The sequence below is a fragment of the Dama dama genome, chromosome 20 (genome assembly GCF_033118175.1).
Source record: "Dama dama isolate Ldn47 chromosome 20, ASM3311817v1, whole genome shotgun sequence".
NCBI classification, from domain to species: Eukaryota; Metazoa; Chordata; class Mammalia; order Artiodactyla; family Cervidae; genus Dama; species Dama dama.
The window spans coordinates 72,797,350-72,820,956 of NC_083700.1; the positions used below are offsets into that span (position 1 = coordinate 72,797,350).

Consider the following 23,607-nt stretch of genomic DNA (forward strand, 5'->3'; position numbering starts at 1 on the left):
ACAATCTAGATTTTATAGATTCGCTTATATAAAGATTTCCTGAGGACAAGTAACATTTTAAGGAAACATGTAAAACAAAAATCAAAGTGCTCAGTCAGTATAATAATCAAAAGGTTTTCATAAAGAACTTCAGAAAAGTTTATCTAAATTGCAATGACGGAAAACAAAAATTTCCAAGTGAGTAAATGACAGAACAAATTATAAACACATTCCTATCTTTTCATGACTTGTATTCTGACTCTGCAACATTGATGTGGTAGTGGCTTCCTATGAAACTAGTCTTTGCTTTGAACATTATAAAATGAGAAATTCTTTAATGGGCAAGGGGCTAATGCAGTGACCCTCTAATCTCTCATTAACAAGTTTATGTAAGAAAAAATCACTACCATGTAACAGTCAGTTATCTCCTGCTGTTGAAATGCAAACTAAAATCTAATGAAGCAAATTCTTTAATTACCAAAACGAACTCAGAGTTCAAGGATATTAAATTACCTGTGAATTCAAGTTAGCGCCAGGAAGCCCAAGGGCAGCAAGGGCAGGATCAAGGGTAGGAGCTCCCAAAGCAGCCAATGGAACAGCGCCAATCTGTGGAATTCCAAATTGTGCTTATTTAAAATTTTGTTTCTGTCTTATACTGTCAGGCTGGGAGAGTATGTCAACTTTTTTTTTTTTTCCTCTAAAGGGTCGGATGATTGCTAGTTGAAGTCTGTAAGCTGTGGGGGCTCCTCACCCCAACTAAATGTGTATCTTAAATTTATTCCTTGGGGCTTCCTTGGTGGCTCAGCTGGTAAAGAACCTGCCTGCAGTGTGGGAGACCGGGGTTCCATCCCTGGGGTGGTAAGATCCCCTGGAGAGGGGAGTGGCAACCCACTCCAGTATTCCTGCGTAGAGAATCTCATGGACTGGTGGGCTACAGTCCATGAGGTCACAAAGGATCCGATAAGACTTAGCAATTAATACTTATTTACTTACATTTCTTAGCCACAGCAGTAGTGGCTCTTTCTATACCTGAGATTCTTATGTTCATTAAGAGTTCCCTAGTAACTTCCTGTTGTATGTTCTTAGTCTCTCAGTTGTGTCTGACTCTTTGCACCCCCTTGGACTGTAACCTCTGTCCATGGGATTCTCCACACACAGAGTAGTGAAATGGGTAGCCATTCCCTTCTCCAGGGGATCATCTTGACCCAGAGATCGAACACAGGTCTCCTGCACTGCAGGAGGATTCTCCACTTTCTGAGCCACAAGGGAATTCCTCATAATCAGTCAATTTAATGCACACAAACAATGCAAAATCTTACAACTGTGCAGGCAGTTTAAGCTTCTTCACAAGCACTGTGCTTAAAGTTCTCCTAGTTTCATTATTATTTATTAAGTATAGGTAGCAGACTTACTGTAATTTAACCGATCACTGAGTTAAAATCCTGTTAATACAGTTGATCCTTGAGCAACATGGGGGCTAGAGGTGCTGACGCCTCATGTAGTTGAAAACAGACCTGCAACTTCAGTCAGCTCTCCATATCCACTGGCCCATATTTTGATTCAACCAATCTTGAGTTGTGTAGTACTATAATATGTATTCAAAGTGAAAGCATTAGTTGTTCAGTTGTGTCCAACTCTCTGCAACCTCATGGACTATACAGCCCACTAGGCTCCTCTGTTCATAGAATTCTCCAGGCACGAATACTGGAGTGGAGTGGGTAGCCATTCCCTTCTCCAGGGGATCTTCCCAACATAGTGATCAAACCTGGATCTGCTACATTGCAGGTAGATTCTTTACCGTCCGAGCCACCAGGAAAGCCATGTAATAGTTAAAAAGAAATCCTCATATAAGTGGAGCAAACAGTTCAAACCCATGTTGTTCAAGGATCAACTATTGTAAAATTGGCTTATTTATTACACAATTTTATACATCAAAGGTATCTATGAATTACCCAGATCTTAAAATTCATCTTCACGTCATCTACTTAATGCAAACCCCAAGAGCAAAAGATAAAACGGTATGGGGAAAGAAAAAAAAAGTCTTAACTTCATACCTTAATTTTCTCCATTCAAATGAACATACTATTTTAAACATGTGCAACAGAAATATGCCTCATGATTTATGGTCTTTTTTGAGAGTCAGTGACAAAATAAGATATATTACTATTATTTTTTTTTTCATTTATTTTTATTAGTTGGAGGCTAATTACTTTACAATATTGTAGTGGTTTTTGTCATACATTGACATGAATCAGCCATGGATTTATTTACATGTATTCCCCATCCTGATCCCCCCTCCCACCTCCATCTCTACAAGATATATTATTATTTTTGAGAATGTCCTTATAATGTAAACTACCACTTTAATACTTATGATTACAATACAACAGCATTTTACAATACTCTGACCATGTGACAATAGTCTGTGAAGTGGAATCACACAGCACTCAAAAAAGGCACAAATATATTTAGCTTTATCCACCATTCGGTGTTCCTTTCCACGCTTTAAGAATTCAATAGAACTAATACCTGGGTAAGTGGGTTAGGAGTAGGCAGGAGTCCACCACCAGGCAGAAGACCTGCCACTGCATTAGCTGGTGCCAACAGAGACAAAGCCTTAGTCTCATCAGGAATAACTCCTGCAGAGAAACACCCATGCATTAGAACACACTCTTCTGCAAGACAGAAAACACACAAAAACACCCAGAAAATGTCTCCCTGATACACCACCTGAGTTTGTTGAAAGTACTTATGTTCGCTAAAATATAAAGCTTGATTTCTATGATTATTTATCATTAATTTTATGTCAGAAACTTCAATGTGTGAAAATTTGTTTCCTTTTTCTCTACAAATGGTTAAGTTTCTAGAGTAAAAAAAAAATAGCACAATACACACTACTTTTTTGTTAACACTGCCAAGATTTCATCACCTGTACTCGATTTTTAAGTCATGAACCAAACGTAAGCAAGCACAGTCGGTTCTCCAGGGGTGTGCTCTCAACTTTCAAAAGCTGTTTTATGAACAACGACTCGTGTCGGCTGCTTCACTATAAAGCACACAGAAAAATCAAGATACACAAGACAAAAAAAGTTTGATTTAGGGGTTAATAATATGGTACAGTTACTATGATTTTCTTTTACACCTACCATACAATTTTGTAAAAATTAAGAGAAAAAAGTATGTAAAGGAAATATTCTGTTGAATCAAGAGTAGGGCTTTTGCTGACTCATGAAAATGAATATGAATGTTTCTGAAGGTCTCTGAATACACACAGGATGTGTGTGGGAGTGAGTGAGAGGGAAAGAGAGAGAGAATAAGTAAAACATGGCACATTCCTTACCTGTACAGTAAAATGCTTTATGTTCCAATATGTGCCATGCTAACCATACCAAAAAATGCTGCTACATAGTGTCAGTTCAAAAGCTAACTTAGCCAAACTCCTAAAGCCAAAAACAACATGTATGTCTGTTTTTAAAGCCTAATCTGTGTATTCAGATAAAATCTAAGGGTCCTGAGACAAATATTTATGTAGACAATTTAAATTCTATCCAACAGCAAAAGCCCTATACAGATGGATTAATCTGTTAATGTGCCCAAGCCCCCAAAATGAGAGTTCAATAATACAATTAAACTACATATTTGCAAATACCAGTAGTATTTCTGTAATACATATTAAGAAACTGCATCTCATCATAAAACATACAATATGTACAGGGCACTTAAGAGAAACTGGATAAGCTGCAGAAGAAAACTGTTGGGTGGTATTTTCAGCAGGGCCTGGTATATAGTTCAGGCTGAACCAGGGAAAAGAACTGTAAAACACAACAACAAAAAAGAAAAACCACTGTTAAATAAAGGTAATGGTTCCTTCCACCTAAACTGAGAAGTGCCGATAATATAAACAAATGTATACTACACAGCACTGTTATCTTGCTTGTGTCAGAGCTGTCATCAATTTAGATACCAAGAGTTATGGAGGGGGGGAGAAGGGAGAAGATTTAGATATAGGGCATTAATGCATCATTATTAACAAACCTACAAAGATTATGGGATAATTTTGCATGCAAAATTATGTCTCAAGAGGATAATATTAAGTATCGACATCTTGCTAAAATTAGTGCATTTGCAACATTTCTGGCAAACTAAAATCCTCTTGAATTTATTGTGAGACACCGGATAGAAGATCTGCATCCATTAAAAAAAAAGTCATGCATCTGATCCTCTGATTAAAAAAAGACTATTTAAAAATAAAACTACAATTTAAAAATAGCAATGAGGCCCCTCACCAGTTAATTTTCATGCGTCAAGAGTATTTTTTTTACTGCTGCTTTGATAGAACCATGAAATACTGCATGAATGTGTAGAAACGAAAGAAAAAGAAACAGACAAAAGAAACAAACATTAACCAAGGAACCTAAATAGTCCCCAAATGCATTATTATTAAGAGTTCCTTCCAAATTCAGCTATCTCAGTTTTACCGGTTAAAGACTATTCCTTACCGTAGACTTTGTGTCTATTGTTTTAAAACACTGACCAAGAAGCAACGGCATAATGTAAGAGCTAAAACCAGGGTGAATGGTGACAAAAGGCTTGAGTACATCAGTTATTTAGTGGAGGCAACATTAATACAGCATACCATACCAATAATTACCAGTAATATACTAACAGATTCTGTAACTAAGCATTTCTGTAATTCTAATAATCTACTCCCTAAATATTTGTTTCAAAACAAATCCAAAAAAATTACTATGGTCTAAAAATATTTATGAAATCTTGTTATATGATATACTGTATTATGTTCAGGGCTTGGGAACTATGACATAATATTTAGCCAAAAAGAATTTTTATAATTATAAGGCTAACTAGTGTTTTGCAAAATTACTCACATGATTTGACCCTTGTTCCAAAAGCTATGTTCTACATTTACTTATCCTAAATTTGAATTCTATAAATTTTCTCTTGATGGTTAAGTCATCCTACAACAGGCACACTGACAGAAAATGCTTAATCAAAACACACTAACTCACAAGTTTATCACTACATATATATATATATACACACTTTAAAACCTTAAAACTGGGCTCATACACTTCAATATCACGGAGACAGATTTACTGTTATATAGCATGCCTTAATTTATCCATGAATGCAATTTAATTTCTTTAGAAAACCACAGAGGAAATTTTTCTAAGTTTTAAGGACTAGACATTTCACAATTTTTACAAGGAACGGTTTAAATGTTCACATCAATATTCAAAGATAGCAACTAAAGTTAACAGTATCTAGATTCTGCTTCCACTGACCAGTTCACCAGGAGAGGGGAAAGCATTTATACCCCGGTCAGCATATATGTTAATAAAATCCAATAATTTTAACATATTTCAGTGACTTCTTTCACTAAATTTATAGTTACCAAAAAGCAAATAAAGTAGCAGTACACTGGGAACAAGCTAAGTATAAAGTATGTCTTAGAAAATTTCACAAAGTGGAATAAAAATAGTGTTGTCTTGTCACAGTGGCTTTTTTAAGATCCAAAAACCCTGCTCATTATTTTTCTGCCAAATTACTTTAACAGCCTAAAATGTAAAAAGAGAGAAAATGTAGTTAACAAATGGTTACACCATGAAAACACTTGGGGGACTTGAGTGCTTGCTGGCCTTTAGTTAATGTCTAGAATCCCCTGTAGCTGCAGAGGACCCACTGTTTTTCAGTCATCTGGAAGAGTTTTGCATTTGCCTTCTCCACTACAAAAATCACACACACAAATAACAGAGAGAAGAATTTATTATTTAGAGATATTCTAGAAAATATAGCAAGAATGAACAAGAAAATCTGGCATAAAACAAAACACCCAGTGCCCATTTGGCACCTAAGCTATAGGAAATATTGAACTTCATAAAAACCAAAACTAATGCGACCCTTGGTATACTGAAATTCAATGTGGGATATATTTTTTAAAGTTATTGGTAAGAAGAATCACTAACAGGAATCACTATGGAAATAAACCAACCTGGTCACATTTATTCAAAATAGAAACATCATCATGCATTTATTTGAAGCTTTCTGTGTAATGTTCATGAAGTGAACTGTTCACCTTCAGGACTTTTATATAAAACAATATTAAATTAACTAAGCAGATGTATCTTAAGGAATTACGATTAGGGAAGTGGTTTTAATGAACTTAAAATGTTTTAAAGTAATGTAAAAGGTTAAATATCTAATAAAAACAAATCAGATTTTGAATTTTAAGTTAGAAAGCCTTCATGTAAAAAAATATGGACCACAGTATAACAAGGGTTTCAAAATGTTAATAGCTTAGATTTTTTTAACATGCTACTAATGCTCATTCTAAAACTACACTGAGGTAGATGGTCATCATAGGATGCCCACATAGGTAGTTAAACAAAGCACAAACCTTCTGCATATGGTACGACTATCAAAGCTCTGTCAACGAATACAGTGTTTGTCAGATGCTGTGCCACAACTGCTGAGTCCGGATCATGGAACTTAACAAAGCAGACTCGGGAGGAGACTGGTAAAGGCGAATCACTAAAAAATACACAGATAACATAAAGAAGAGGAAATTATAAGCAAAAACACAAATGAATGACTCACAAATACCTGCATTCCAAAAGCGTAAGAGGCAGAGGAATACATAACTGCACACGTATTAACCAGTTCAAAAAACACATGGCGTTTTTCAATAAAGTACTATCCACAGAACTGACTATAGAAAATCATACCCAAAACAATCAGTGCTTAAATTCATAACACATCAAGTTAAAAAAAGTTTGAAACCAGTCTCAAGAGTCTGAACAGATCACAAATATGTCAACATTTATTTCATAGTATCAATACCAGCCATTTTAAAATACAAATAGCAAGTAACTAGTTTTGGCTTGGAAAACTTTTCATTATGGCTAACTTTTTAGAGCTAAAAACAAACATTTTCCATTTCAGGGACAGAAGAATATTATGGTCAAGTACATCTCTTTGACAATCAATGAGTTTTCTTGACCTGCCTACTAAATGCCCTGTCCTCTTTCATCTACAGCTTATTAAATCTTCCAGGCATTATAAACAGTTAAGGGTCTCTCAGAGCATTTTCACACAGAGAAAAAAATAAAGTACTCATGGGAATAATACCCCCCCCCCCCACTATTACCCAAAATTTCAATTAACAAAAAATCACTTTTCTTGGCAACTTGTTTACGTAAAACAAAAACAAGCTAAGGTACAAGCAACAGTTGCTCTAAGCAAGATAAGATTAGGAAGGGAGCAGAGTTTCTTTTAAAAAATATAAGAGTTAAATTTCTGCCACTAAACTTTTTGTGGAAGGAAAGATTAAATAAGGTAGGGGTTTCTTTGCTCTCTAACACCAAACCAAAAGCTATTTGAAAATCAATGAACTAAAGTAATCACATTATCCCAGGTTTATATTAGAATCTTGGAAGTGGGGGGAGGACTACAATTAAATCAAGATCTCTGATGAAAGAAGTACTGAATGATGCCATCTTTAATTCTCCCTGACGATTTTAATATGCACCCAGTGTAAAGAACCACTGCTTTAACAAGCCAATTATATTTTCAGACTCAATGAGGGAAATCCCGTAATACTTTTGAATTATTAGAAGGGGGTAATTGTCAACTTTTCTAAGTAAACGAGATTTTCATGTATATATAAAAATTGGATTACATCAGATTGGTCACACTAAGTGTTTCAGATTAAGTGTTGAAACATTTTCTTATAATTTGGGCACGATATGAAAATAAAAACTTCTTACCAACATCAATCTATACTCTGCGAACTCTAACCTCTTAGAATGTTAAGTTTTCCTAAAGGCACTGCCCTTATTAGCACAGATGCTAATCTAGGTTCAAAGCAAAGCTGTCAATGTATGCACTGAAATGGATTTAAGCCATACTGCTACAGAACTTTACTGGAAAATGGTTTTTTTGGAAAGGATACAATTTTTTTTAATGTGAAGCATCACTGTTCTGAAATTTAAAAATGCTGCACCCAGTATAGTGAAAATAATGCTTTTTCATCACTAGTACTAGGGCTACATAGCTCTATTTCTGACAGTCACATTTTTACAACTAAATTAAAAAGCTCTTTCAAATGCTATCATTCTACGTTCTAAAGTGTAAGCATTTACATTTCTTCAAAAGTGACGCTACTATACATCTCTACCAATGACCCAATTTTGTTCCTATTTGCAGGGCAGGTATAGAGATGCAGATATAGGGAAGGGACATGTAGACGTGGGTGGGGACAGTGGGATCAACCGGCAGAGTAGGCTGACAGATACACACTACCACGTGTCAAACAGCCAGCAGGACGCTGCCGTACAGCCAGGAGCTCAGTTCCGTGCTCTGCGCCAAGCCAGCCGGGCGGGATGGAGATCCAGGGAGGGGTGTGTGTACACACGGCTGATTCTTTGCGGTAGGTCAGAAACGAACACAACACTGTGGGGCGATTTTACCCCAGTAAGAAAAGGGACCTCCATACTCCTCTGACACTGCCTACTGTCATCTAACTCAACGCAAACATGACTATCAAGTATCAGGTTATTAAAGAACACAATCAATCAAAGGTTCGTTCTAAAAAATTACAAAGTATGCCTACGTGCTCCCAATATATTTCCATTTAGTGATCTTAAATGTTCACATTTTTTTCTATCCACTCATGTCTGTGCAACATTATTTGACTACTCTATCATACCTGTAAGTGGTGGTGCGGTAAAGATGAAATATGAACAATTTAAATATTATGGGAAAGTACAGTAAGGACTCAGAAGGGCAGATAATTCATCTCGTCCCACTTTAAAATGTCGTTTAAAACCACTGCTGTTTGGTCCTGCAATTTATACTGTCACATTTTCTCAGTTAAAATCAGTAAGAGACGTTAATAAGAACTGACATTGGAAATTTTCCCACCCTAGGATCTTGTGCAAGTACCACTGCTAAAAATATGACTGTTAAGAATTAAACATAATTTACCTTTGAGAATATCCTTACCTTTAAGAATTAATATAGAAGAGGCAGTGCAGGTGAAAAGAACTGAGGAACAAGATAGGGAAAAGGGCGCCTTGTGTGATGCTGCCATCCTGTATCTAAGAGTGTTGGTGGTACTGTGTCTAGTCTCTTAGTGACCTCTGAGGCTTGTTTCAGAATCTTCTGGGACGCACATGTAAAATTCAGATGACTCTTCCACCTCAAGCCCACTGAATGTGAGAATCCTTTTCATAGGAAGGCTCTGATTCTTAACAAGATCCTTAACAGATATTCATGACTGCTAAAGTAGAAATTCTGGTCTGGGTCAGTTCTTTCAACCTCATCTTAATATTGAGCTAACCATTTTAGAGCAGAGAATTTTGAGCTTATAAACAAAGTATCTCTTAAGCCCCACAAAACAGCAAGTCTGTGACAAAATTAACTCTGTTGACCTCACATCCTCTTTCCCTCATGTGTTCTTCTTTAGTTCTAAAAAAATACAGTAAATTGCTGCATTTAGTTTTAAATGTAGATTTTATATTCTAAAATATTTTATATTTTTAAATTAAAATTTTTTCAAGATAAATTATGTTCTCTCCCTTACCTAACTATACTAAGTTACTTATATGATCATTAAAGTATCTCTTTTTAGTCCCTGAGAACGTAGTAATGGATTTATCTGCAGTGTTACACGAGTCTTCAGTTATTGAGTAACTAACATATGCTTCTCAAGGATCATTACCTGATAAGCATTCCAGTAACTTTCTCCACTGCTACCTCACTAAAATCAAACATTTGAAGAATACCTATTAGGTGTAAAAGAATGATTCCACTCACAAGTTGCTTGGCTTTGAAGGAAATCACGATGAAGTGGTAGAAAAGAATCACATTAGGTTTCAAATACTAGTTCTGACACTGGTAGAAATCTATGTGAATTTCAGTTCACTCATTTGTAAAACAGGATACAAGGCTTAGTTCCCTCTGAATATATAAGGCTATCATACTGAAAAGAGGCATAAAATACTACTTGTTATGAAGACAGGTCATTATCACTGCATGGAATTTTAAGTTAGCAATTTCTGGCTTAAAAGAACCAAGAAATAGGAGAATTTGATAATAAAATGAGGGGAGACACCTTCTTGAGGTTCTCAGTGAAATGTTTGTGATCCCAGGAATTTTCCCCACAAACAGGAATTTGGGGCTAAAATTAGGATTTCAGTAGGTGTGGGTTGGAGCTCAGTCACATAATACTTTAAAAGTGCCCCTCAAGGGATGTTGCTGACCCCAAGGAACCTTATTCTAGAAGACAGAGGATTTTGTCAGTTGGTGAACAGTTCTACAGAGAAAAAGCAATTAAATTGAATAGAGAAGTCAGGGAGCAGTTGCATTTTTATATTGCGTGAATCGGTGACATTTGAACAACAAAAGAAAGCAAGCATGTCAGAATTCCAGGTGGATATGAACACCTCCTGGGAGAAACATATACCCATTAAAAAAAAAAGAAATCAAGCAACAAATATATTTACAACCAATAGAATTTCAAGTAATAAGTCATTTGATCTTATTTTATGATTAAGAGTAAATTTTTGGAGTACTTTTGGAAAGATGAATCCCTTTTAGACTATTAGGACTCCATAGCACATTATCTGCAACAAACTACTACTGAACACTGTAGGGAGCTTAAAGAAACCATCAATAAAGTATTTCCAAATTGTGCAGGTCAGATTAGCTATTAAAACTTAAATTAGTTAAAAAAAAAAAAAAAAGAAAAATCTATATATTCATACACACATATAATATTAAATGAACAAAAGGATCTACATTCATACTATTCAATTTAGAAAGGCCACTCAAGTAATGTAAAATTCACTACATTATAAGCTTACATATTTTCAGAAAAGAAAATGATCTGTACATGGGTGAATATATGAAGGAGTCAGAGCAAAAATGTGTCAGTATTTATTCTTCCCAATGTAGGAAAAAAATCCCCTTAATGCACAGCACCCCAGAGATCAAGTTACGTGGAACACACAACTCTTCCTGATTAGGATGGAACCACTCCATCGACTACAAATCAAAAAGCCAGTCTGTTCTACCATGACTCCCCCTTGAGACACAGACAAGGTAACATCCCACACTTCTGTCATCTTTTTTTTTTTCCCCTGTCATTTTTTTATTAAAGTATCAAAAAAAGAACATTTTCACAAGAAAACCGTTTCATAGTCAGGAACTCTAAAAAAAATTCTTAATGACTTGTGGGACTGGAAATAATTTTCTTATAATTAAGTCCATCATCTCATATACTTTGAGAAATAACATTACTACAATCAAGTAATCAATAATAATCAGATGTGTCACTTTCATTTCCTGCCATTTTACCATTAATACTACTAACGATGAAAGGAACGTTGGGAGAAAGTAACAGCAAAATACCCATTTCTGTAAGTTCTTATTATGAAAACCATTTGTCCTTCATTGTCAAAATAAATACCTGTGTAAAATAACTTCAACAAAAAGTTTGTTCCTAGAATTCTACACTTCATGTTAAGTTAATTAACTCTAAACCTCCCTCCATATGTATAATACCCCCAAATTAAAGACAACATAGCACCTGAAAACATTATTATCTGAAAATACTTTAAGGAAAACATGATGAAATACCGTATTAAATACCGACTGCAGTATGATCAACTTAGAGAAGCACACAGATTTATCATGCCCAGGTTATTAATGATTCATTACATCCACAACACTGGATTCTTTGAAGATTCCAATCTCCTGTTTAGTACTTAAGTGGCATCACAAAAAACTTATGGTACAGCTGGAACTGAGTACCCACTGACAGTAAAATCTGAATTTTCACTCTTCCCAAGGAGCACTGGACTATTTTATCATTTCAAATTTTTGCTCTAGTATTTATCACATCTTGTTATAGCTTCATTTCTTACAATTATTGCACTCATTTAACACATCTGTGATAAAAATAAGAAATGTAAGACAACAGGATAAAAACAAAAACCCGTGCACCCCAAATTTAAAAAATTTAACGTTCTAAAAAATTCCTTCTGAAGAACAATTCTAGAATATAAAAAATGTGTACGTTATTTAAACAAAGGGAAATATGAGATTTCCGCTGTAACTCTTCTCATTTTAAGAAGTACTCAGGCTCACTGAATGTCAAGAGTGTTAACTGAATTATGTTCAATGGGCCAGAATCACTTAACAATATTTAGCAGTAACTGAAGAGTTTATAAAGTTCAATATCAAAAATAACACAGAAACAAAATTTTTATTACTTTTCAAAGAATTCAAACGCTTGGTTTTTTTTTTTTTTTTTTTTGAGAGATTAACCTATACAAGATACATAAAATGGAGTTTGTCTTGTTTTTAATGACCACGCAGGTACAATTTAAAGAGAAAAAAAAAAAAAACCAACCAAGATTAGAAGCCAGTTGTCTTGTCTCCTAAACCCCCAAACCCTGGCCCTGCCTCTTTGCATCAATAGGTCTAATGCACAGATTTCTTTCATAAGTAAACCCAATAGCCAACCTCAACTGAAGCAGCCTAGCCCAGGGAGGCAGAGACAAGGGCCTGCAGGAAACGCTATGGGTAGGCCCAGGCTGGGGAGGAGTTAGCAAAAACCGTGATGGTGGACGATACTCACTCAGGCGGGAAGAGGCGCAGTTCGTCGATCTTGCCTAGGAAACCGAAGAGGGTCCGCATCTGCTCAGAGCTAGCGCTCGGGGAGACATTAGTCACCTGGATTACCTCGGTGCCGCCGCCTCCGCCGCCGCCGCCGCCGCCCCCCGGCCCGCCGCTGGGGCCCGGGCCCGCAGTGCTGGGGACGATGGTGGTGTTGCTCATGGCGCTGCTCGCGGTCTCGCTCCTGCTTTAACACACCAAAGACACAACAAACAGTGAGAGGGAGGGGGAAGAGGAACCATTCGCCGGAAAAGGCACAGCACGGTGTCCGAAGCTACAGCTGCTCCTGCTGCCGTCGCCGCCGTTTCTCCGCCCCGCCGCTCGCCGCGGGGAAGGAAGAGAACGCGCGAGTTCGACCCCACGAGAAAACAAACGGCCGCCCCCACCTCGCCTCCAACCACCTCACTCGCGGCCCGAGCTTCCCACAATGCCTTGCGGCGCACGGGTGCGTCACCGTCGGCTCCGCCCCTGCCCGCCCAGCGAGCCATGCTCGCAACCGGAAAATACGCGAGAAGGGGCTGCTGTCTAGTGAAAGGCCTTATCTCCATCTCTCTTCGCTCCTTTTTTTCCCCCTTCCTAAAAAGAGGAGAACGGTGGAAGGCATTAACTTTTTTCTTTCTTTCTTTTTTTTTAAAGCACGCCTCCACTCCCCGACAAAAACTGCACACTTAAGCAACTATTCTTATTTAAAATGCCCACGGTATTTCTTTGTACAGAGTATCTTCTACAGATCTGGTTTAATTAAATTTAACCCTAGCTATCAAGATTTTCCTCTCCACTACTATAAAATTTTCTCTTTACTATATACACACATCCTTGTAATACTAAATTTGCAACGAGTTTGCTTTGGCACTAAAATCTTCAGAAAAAGATATATTGTTACACTCACTAGTGCTTTAACAAATTCACTTTTTTAAAGAATATTTTACAGAATCCAAATATGTTCAAGTATGTTATCTAAAATTTCTACAGAAAAACTTCCTTTACATGCATTTCTTGCTTAAAGTAATTTTGATCATAAAAAGATCCTTGCCTAATTTTTCAACCCCATGTGAACTATTCTCCCACTTTCATCCAGTGTTATCTAAAGACTTGCAGTTCCCCAAACCTGACAAAATCTTTTAATTCGCTGTGCCTTTCCACAAATTATTAATGACCTCCCTCATTTTATCTGTTATCCTTCATAAGGCTTTCCTCACCTAGTGAGGAAACTTGCTCAAGCAGAGTTAAGGTTTCCTTCTCTCCACTCAAGGACAGAGGCAAAAAATATTTGTTATATTGACAAGTATTCCCCTGCCAAAAGCTCCCAAGTTTCCTGGGTCAGTTTAGGATCTAGCACAATGTCTGTCACACAGCCAATGCCCAATAAATGTGTTGAACACACGCACAAATAAATGTTAATTAAATAAGTGTCATTTATTCTGACGATTATTAAATAATTACTTGATCTAAATATGCCTGGAGGCCAAAATCTGAGGCCTTACAGATTATTTTTGATAGTAAATATGTCTATGGAATAATGCAACTGAGAGTGTGATTTGTGAGAGATTAGAAACTAAAGTTACTGAGATTTGGATGTAGAGCCAACTGGCTAGGTTTACTCACCAGTTAAGCCATTTCTCCTAGCTCTTATACAAAGGGAATGGTAAGTTGACCATAAGTCTGGCGAAATTACTAATTAAAACTAATTGCATGTTATTCATTAATGTCTATCTGTTAATATAAAACATGTCAAGTAATTTTCTTATTTTGAATAGTACATATGTAACTGCCAAATACAGATTCTTGTTTGATAAAGTTAAATCAGTTAATCACTATATCAGTACCTACAAAATGGAGGCTGCCACAGTGATCTGGTCCATGCAACAAATCTAAACCCAAGTCGGCCTGCACTTACAGGAAACACCTGTTAAGGAAAACTAACATACAAATTCGTAATCTGCCAACTCAGTTTTAGCTAGCTTTCTTCGTCCTAGAAAATAAGATCTGCTAGCTTATAAGGAAATTCTCCACCTCCTGGCCAATGTCTCTTCTCATTTCTATAAAACCCTCTTGCTCAGAATCCCTTGGGATGAGTGCTCCATGCTTGTCAGGCACTGTATTCCCCCAATCCATGGATTGTTTTCCCTTGAATAAATGACATTAAACTCCTTGCTAAATTGTTTCAGTTTTGTCACCTGACCAGTTTAACTCTCATTAGAAGTGGCTACCATGTACCAAGGCATGCTACAATGTTCTATGACAAAAGGACAAATGAATACAAGGACTGGGTTCATGGTTGTCCTTTTTTTTTTTTTTTACTATTAACATCTTTTTATTCTTTGCAGTGGATACATAGAAATCTTTTCTATTATTCCACAGTTTTCTGTATGTTTGACACATTATATGATTAAAATTACAAATTCAGGCCAAAACAAACAAACCAACCAAACAACCATATAGTTCTGTGACAAGATAAATCTTTTAAATCATCAGAAGTCAAGTTATACATAAAAACTTACTGGACATACAGATAGATGGTGCTTCCAGACAGTGAAACAGAGTGGCAAAAAAGAATTCTAATAAGGAGGATTCCTGAGTATTTTATTTTCAAATTATCTAGCAGCTAAAAACAATACTGGACTTAGAGCCAGAAGACTGGCTTAAGATAAAATACTACCTTGTTATTAATTAAGTGTGACTTGAGGAAATTTCACTTCACTTTTAAGAACCTACTTTGGTCAGAAGCTGAGTAAGGAGTTGAATTATAATTTTGAAGATCCTGTTAGGTCTGATAGGTTGAATATGTAATTACCTTGTGTTATTATTGTCTGTTTTCCATAGAAATGAAATAGCTAAAGGCAAATAACTAATATATGAAAGCAAATAATAGATATATCCAATATATACTAATTTTATATCACTTTTAGACTCATTTAGGCTCCCAATGAAACACAACTCCAGCTGGAAAAGAATCTGTTTGCAATGCAGGGGACCTGGGTTTGATCCCTGGGTTGGGAAAATCCCCTGGAGAAGGGAACAGGCTACCCACTCCAGTATTCTGGCCTGGAGAATTTGCAGAGTCGGACTCGACTGAGAGACTTTCATGTCAGAAAAAAGTACAAAACCTGGAGACAAGTATCATGCCTGTCTTATCTTTAACCCAAGGATCATGAAAATGTTAACAAAAACAAACAAACTCACAAATTCCTTCAAATATTATGTTTCAGGATTCTCCCAGCCCCTAGAAATACAGCAAGGAAAAAATTAGACAATGTTTCTGATCTCATGAAACTCCAGCTTCAGTATGGCAAACTCTCAGTAAACAAAAACAAAGACAGAAGAGAGTAATGTTCTGTGGTGAAAATAAACCAGGATAGGACTTCCCTGAAGCTTCAGCAGCTAAGACTCCACTCTTGTAAACGCAGGGGGCCAGGGTTTGATCTCTGGTCAGGGAACTTAATCCCAGAAGCTGCAACTACGAGTTTACGTGCCACAACTAAACCCCGCTAGTGGCAACAAAATCAGACGTCCTACATGCCGCAACTAAGACCCGGCGCAGAAAAACAAATAAAAAATAAATATATATTAAAACAAAACATGATAGACGGTGGGGGAGGTGTTATCTGAGCTGAGACTTTGTTAAAATGAGGAAGCAAGCCATTTGAATTTCTGGGGGAAGAGCAATCCGAGCAAAAGAAATAGCCAATTAGAATCTTAATGGTGAGAACAAGTTCGAAGCTTTCAAGGAAAATAGAAAGACCCTTTTCCTTTGTTGATTAAATGCTTTACAACTTATATTTCACAGAGAGACTGGTAAAAAGATCCTTTCAGCATCATGTGGGAACTGAAGTGAAAGAAGCATGAAGAGGGAAGAGCCACAGCTTGTTTTTGGGAGTGAGTTTGGGAAGGTTTCCAGTTACATTTGATTGATGAATATGGCTTAAACGGTAAAAGAATCTGCCTGCAATGCAGGAGACCTGGGTTCAATCCCTTGGTCGGGAAGATCCCCTGGAGAAGGAAATGGCAACCTAAGACTCCAGTACTCTTGCCTGGAGAATTCCATGGACAGAGGAGCCCGTTGGGCTACAGTCCATGGGATCACAAAGAGTCAGACACAACTGAGCTAACTTTCACTTTCACCAATCTTACTAATGGTTAATGCTATTTCTAATCTAAAGCAAAAAGCAACCTGTCCTTTTGGCCTTTCTAGTCATGTTATGGCCTATTAGTCATGTTTGGCCTATACATGCATATTGCAGTGCATGATTCCTGATATATTTTTGAAACATGAAAAATAAGACTCCCGATAATAGGGTCCTATTGCTCACAGGTGGGAAGCTTTTACTACCACCACACCACTAAGACAAATTTACAGTGGTGCTTGATTTTGGAAAGAAAGTCTCTCAAAGAATATTACAAAATACTTTATGGAAATTATCAAAAACAATAAAATCCTCTCAGTCATAAAGAACAAGCTTTTAGTTCTCTCCAGTATTAGGGTTCTAAAAGAGCTCATGTATAAAAGAATGACACTAGACCCCTATCTATACCACTCAGAAAAGTTTATTTGAATGGACTAAAGGCTTAAATGTAACACCTGAAACAATGAAACTACTAGAAGAAAACACAGGAAAAAGAAATACCCTGATGTAGGTCTTAGGAATGATACTCTGGACATCTAAAGCATAAGCAACAAGATTAGAAATAAACAGGTGGGACTATATCAAACTCAAAAGCTTCTGTACGGCAAAGAAAACCATCAATAAAATGAAGAGACAACCTACAGAATGGGAGAAAATATTTACAAACCGTATATCTGATAAAGGATTAATATCTAAAATAATACAGAACACTCCAAAACACCTCATATCTGTTAGAACACCTCATATCTGTTTTGACTAGCATCAAAAAGGCAAAAGATAGCAGAAATTAAAGAGGATGTGGCGAAAAGGAGACCCTTGTGCACTACTGGTAAGAATGTAAACTGTTGCAGCCACTATGGAAACATAAACACCATGTTGTGATATCTGTATCCCCATGTTTATAGCAGCATTATATACAATAGACAAGACATGGGAAGTGTCCACTGATGGATGACTAGATAAACAAGTTATATCTAAAAAAACAAAGAAACAAAACCAAATTCATAAAATAAGAAGAGAGAGATAAGATTTGTGGCTATCAAAGGTGGGAGTGAGAGGAAGGAGAATTGGAAAAAGGTGGTCAAGTGATAAAAACTTCCAGTTATAAGACAAATAATTACTAGGGATGTATGACATAAGTATACTTAACAATGCATGATATTCATGAAAGTTGCTAAGAGAGTCAATTCTAAGCATTCTTATCACAAGGAGAAGTTTACTTTTATCTTCCATCTATATGAGATGATGGATATTAACCAACTTGTGGTAATCATTTCAAGATATATGTAAGTAAACTTTTATGCTGTACACTTATACAGTGCTGTATGTCAACTATACGGCAATAAAACTGGAAAAAAGAACTGCAGTAAAAAAAAAAAAGAACTACAGTGAAGATAGTTCAAAGGAAAAGGCTTCATGTGTTTAGACGGAAATTCTTTAATTAAAACATAAAAGAAAGAGAAAGTGAAGTCGCTCAGTCGTGCCCGACTCTTTGCAACCCCACGGACAGTAGCCTGCACCAAGCTCCTCCGTCCATGGGGTTTTCTAGGCAAGAGTACTGGAGTGGGTTGCCATTAGAACAGCCACAAGTATGTTTAGTAACTTTATCCACTGGACACCATGCTCCCAGTTGGGTAAGTTACCTGTTACTACTAGCCAGGCTTTGTTTATACTATTTGAGAAGACGTTAGAGCCCTCAAATTTGACATAATGTTGCAAATCTGCACAAGCAACAGGTCTTTTTTTTTTTTTTTTTTTTTTTTTAGCAACAGGTTTTTTTTACCAAATTAGTTGTTAAGCAGCTCTTTCCCTCTAGCAAATATACTTTTTGAGGAGAGGGAAGACAATGTATTTATCTCTGTGTTTCTGATATCCAGCAATATTTTACTGGAACAAAGTAAACATTTGAAAAAACTTACTGAGTATCCTCTATGTCCCCTGGACAACAAGGAGATCAAATCAGTCAATCCCAAAGGAAGTCAATCCTGAATACACATTGGAAGGACTGATGCTCCAATACTTTGGCTACCTGATGTGAATAGCTGACTCACTGGAAAAGACCCTGATGCTGGGAAAGATTGAAGGCAAAAGGCAAAGAGGGTGGCAGAAGATGAGATGATTGGATATAATCACTGATTCAATGGACATGAACTTGGGCAAATTCCAGGAGACAGAGAGGGACAGGGAGGCCTGGAGTGCTGCAGTCCATGGGGTTGGAAAAAAGCTGGGCACAATTTGGCAACTGAACAACAAATGTGCTAGAAACTTTATGCCTTACACAATCCATTCAACAAAAGCTTGGTGAATGAAGGCATTTGTTAGATTTACAAGAAAGTCTGGTTGAGAAACTCAAACTATTTTGCTATACATTTTCCCCCTATAGCTACAGAAAGCACTAAGAAAAACATAGGAAATAAATTGCTGCTCACAAAGTAAAGTTAAAAACTTAAAAAACCAAACAAACTTACCTACAAATCTATTTTGTTTTTCTGCTTCTAAAAATTATACAAGTGAATTTTTCTTTTATTTCTAATTCAATAAATTAGATAATTGTATAATGATTACTATCTATTTTCAAGTCAAAATTGTAAATCCCATGCTCCCTTTTCAGAGACTTAAGGAAATGTTAGCATTAGGGATGGACAAATGGATGGACAGACACACACCAAGTCTACTTACTTCCAAATACTTGTTTTAATTTATGTTGTCTGTCAATAGCAAACATTCCGTATCCACATTATAAGACTGACAGAGTACTTCGAAACTGTAGGCAAAAATCTGTATTTTTCATTTCATTTTTCAAAGATTTGTTATGATTAAGATGGAGGGAAGAGCAGTTAGAGCATTAAGATACTATTGCTTATATCTATATGCACAGTACTCTTAGCTGTAATCCATACACATTGTTTGGAAAAATCATAGTCAATTTATTTGTAACAGATTTGTTTGGCTTTTGGATTGAATGGGGTCAAAAGAAATATGTGGAGGGCGACTACTCACTACTATCCTCTATGTTTTATAAGAGTTTTTAGAGTCTCAAGTGAGAAAAAGGCGGTTTGAGGGACTACTACTTAACTACTTAACCTTAAAAATAAAAAAAGTGAAAAAAAAATGCAGTTATTTACATGTATCTTTATCTAATAAATAGTTTCAAGCATTTTAATATTAAAGTTTTCTCTGATTAAGGAATTAGACATTTGCACCATCTGACCTCTTTTCCCCCTTATGCTATAAAATTTAACTGTCTCTTCATAAAGGAAAATTATTTCTAAAAAATTGTAGGAAACTGATAAAACCCAAAACGTACTCAACTCAGTAATTCAAAGATCCACATTAACTGTATGCTTTTGAAATGCCCTTTAATCCTCACGTTTAAAAGGTTCGTTGGAAGGACTGATGCTGAAGCTGAAACTCCAATAGTTTGGCCACCTCATGTGAAGAGATGACTCATTGGAAAAGACCCTGATGCTGAGAGGGATTGGGGGCAGGAGGAGAAGGGGACGACAGAGGATGAGATGGCTGGATGGCATCACCAACTCAACGGAAATGAGTTTGAGTAAACTCCGGGAGTTGGTGATGGACAGGAAGGCCTGGCGTGCTGCGGTTCATGGGGTCGCAAAGAGTTGGACACGACTGAGTGACTGAACATAACTGAACTGATCAGTGGATTAACAATGCAGGCCTAGAGTCAAATCAAAGGAACTCTGCCACCAATTAAGATATTGCAATCTCTGGCTTATTACTTTGTGCTTCAATTTCCTCATTTGAAAAATAAAGCCCACCTCACTGGGTTGTCTTTTGGATGAAAGGAGAATATTAATATAAATGCTTAGAAAAAAATATCAACTATTATTCCTACTCTACAATTTAAAAACTTTTAGTTTGAAAAACGGTAACCTCACCTGGATTCTATTTTATACCACCCTATTTTAGGCTAGTACCTTGAACTATTTCTACTTTATCATTCACATGAAAGATATGAATCAGAAGAATTAATTTATTTTTTTTTTAAACGTTTTTATTTTTATTATTTTTTTTTTTAAAGTTTTATTCATTTATTTGGCTGCACCAGGTCTTAGTTGCAGCATGTGGGATCTAGTTCCCTAACCAGGGATCGAACCTGGGCCCCCTGCATTGGGAGCTCAGAATCTTAACCACTGGGCCAGCAGGGAAGTCCCAGAAGAATTAATTTATATAGTGGGAAGAGTTTCTTACTTAAGAGCTCACATTCTAATATAGGTTTTTGGTGGTATATTCTCTTTAAAAAGATTATAAAGTATTATGGATATCAAACACATACCACAGTGCCCAGCACACAGGTACTCAACAAATGGAATATACCATTACAAAAAAGTCTGTGTTCAACTTCCTCTTCTTTTAACAGATGAATAATAACAGTAATACTTCTGTCTAACCTTAGAGCATTACTGTCAAATGCGAAAATACTTTGTAAGTGGTAGTAAACATGTGAAGTGCACTATTATTAGTTGTTCTTTCTCTCTTAAGAGGGTGCCGCAAAGGAAACATGACAACAAATTTCAGATTTTTATATTCACTTTGTTCCTAAAGTAGCACTTTACCAATAGTATGTGAAAATAGATGATAGCTAAACCAAACATTCCTTTTTTGATAAAATGTAAATGCTTCATGGAAAACTCCTAGGAAGGGTTCAATTACTTGTCTCTATTTTTAGAGCAAGATCACTCACTATTCTAATTTTCAAAAGACAAACAACTACACATAAACTTGATCAATTTTAAAAGTACACTGACATGGGTTGGAGCAACAGACTATCAAATAACCAAAGCACGGATCGGAAAAATAAAAAGGCAAACATTAGTAAAAACATAAAATAAACTGAATTTCTGACACATGCTAACGCTAAAGACCACAATGATTTTTCCCTTCAATTTCCATCTACTTTTAACTATGAACAACTATTAGTTTCAAGCCATAATTGGCTCATGCAGAAGTCTAAAGCACGTGGAGACATTGATCAAATTATTCTGAAGGAAGGACCAGATGGGGGAAAGATAACTTTTTAGGAAATGAGGAATCAAAAGAGAAGCAAAAAAATCAGCAGCTCTAAAATGGAAAAAAAATTAAAGCTCTGTGTGTGTGCGTGTATGTTAGTAACTCAGTCGCGTCTGACTGCGACCCCATGGATTGTAGCCCACCATGCTTCTCTGTCCATGGGATTCTCTAGAAAACGATACTGGAGCGGGATGCCATTGCCTTCTTCTCTATTAAATGACAGGTAAATTTATTGACAAGTGGAAAACATGTTATCTCTAGAAAGATGAAAAGCAAAAGCTCTGGTTTCACAGATTTGTATTGTGAGAACCAAGTATTTAAATGTTCACTAGGATTTTACCACACCCCTCCCTGGCAATAATAGTACCATCCAAATCACGTAAGTATAAGTAACTGTGATATTTTAAAGGGTGGGGAAAAAAAATGATTAAAAAAAAGTAGTGGACAGTTGAAGGTATTTTGAAAGTTAAGCTAGCATTTATCTTAACTGCAATTGTGAATATAAATATCCCATCTGCAAATTTACAATCAAATTTTTAAATAAAAATCTATTAGTTGTAACTATCAAATTAATATTTTTCCCCTTATCAACTTAAGTTGGTATTAAGAATGAAGTCTCAGGAGTCATATCTTGTCTTATTAAAGCTGTTGGGGACGTTTGCTCATACAGAACAACATTTACCATATATAATTATTGAGCAAATTTGTCTATTAGACAAATCTAATGTTGGCAGGAATGATATAAAGTCAAATATTAAAATAGTGGATTTTGATTAAAATGATTAAAAAAACATTTATTTGGTATTAATTTTGTCTTTGTTAACACAATGATATGAAGTACATTCTCAGGGTTAGTGTCCTAATTTTATCTCTATTACTTTACTACTTTAAGATAAACAAAACCATAAAACCTATACAATTAATGTTAAAATTAAGACTTTAAGTCACAGATCACATTAATCATGGAAAAACAAGCAAGAAAATAGCTATTAAATGTTAGGAGTTAAGAATCTCTAGCGATAATGAATCCACCTACAATTCAGGAGACCTGGGTTCAATCCCTGGGTTGTGAAATCCCCCGGAGAAGGGAGAGGCTACCCACTCCAGTATTCTGGCCTGGAGAATTCCATGGACTGTAGTCCAGGGGGTTGCAAAGAGTTGGACAGGACTGAATGACTTTCACTTTCACTTTTCAGGGATAATGGAAACATTTTCAGCTGATTTTAGAAAAAGAAATAATGCCTTAAGTGCTTCTTATTTAATGACATAAGCAAGACTGCTTTAAAACCTCTGTTTTAACTTCTTCTTTTCAACAGATAGACTATAAGCAAATAAAAAACACTAAAAGTAATCAAGACATAAAAACTTAAAAAAAAAAAAGCCCTGCTTCCTCCACTTCGTGTGAAAAACAGTAGCAATGTAAAAGCCTCTTTATAAGAGGAAAAGTAAAAATATTTTCCTAAATCTAGTGGACTTTTACACTGAAAGTAGAGAGAAATAGAAGACAACATTTATATCAAATATTAAACCTCCTAGAACAAATTTACTGCTTCCTGATTCAAAACTAAGAAGAGAAACAAGGGGAGCATACAAAGGATATACAAAGGAACAATCTAAGTAAAACGCACTGTCTTCAGAAAAAATTACCACACACAGCTCCAGTAAAAATAAAATACAAGTCAAAGCCACAGTTGAAACTATGGATAAATATGCAAAATATATACTGCCTTCAAGGAAATAGTATGTTTTCTACTGACTACTTTTATTTATT

The 23,607-nt window shown here is 36.1% G+C and overlaps 1 protein-coding gene across 7 annotated transcripts in view; it reads right to left on the bottom strand.

Annotated features, from left to right (window-relative positions):
* Positions 1–23,607, bottom strand: part of SRSF11 (serine and arginine rich splicing factor 11) — a 51,334-nt gene that overhangs the window by 24,633 nt on the left and 3,094 nt on the right. For 2 of the 7 annotated variants that reach the window (XM_061121630.1, XM_061121633.1), the window contains exons 2-5: positions 12,641–12,862; positions 6,395–6,528; positions 2,509–2,618; positions 493–585 (exon numbers count right to left, since the gene is read on the bottom strand). In XM_061121630.1, coding sequence (XP_060977613.1) covers positions 493–585; positions 2,509–2,618; positions 6,395–6,528; positions 12,641–12,840 — 537 coding nt within the window. In that variant the 5' untranslated portion in view covers positions 12,841–12,862. Of the gene's footprint in view, positions 1–492; positions 586–2,508; positions 2,619–2,908; positions 6,529–12,640; positions 13,053–23,607 lie in introns of those variants that run through there. The other 5 variants (XM_061121636.1, XM_061121631.1, XM_061121632.1 and 2 more) reach the window with 5 other exon arrangements.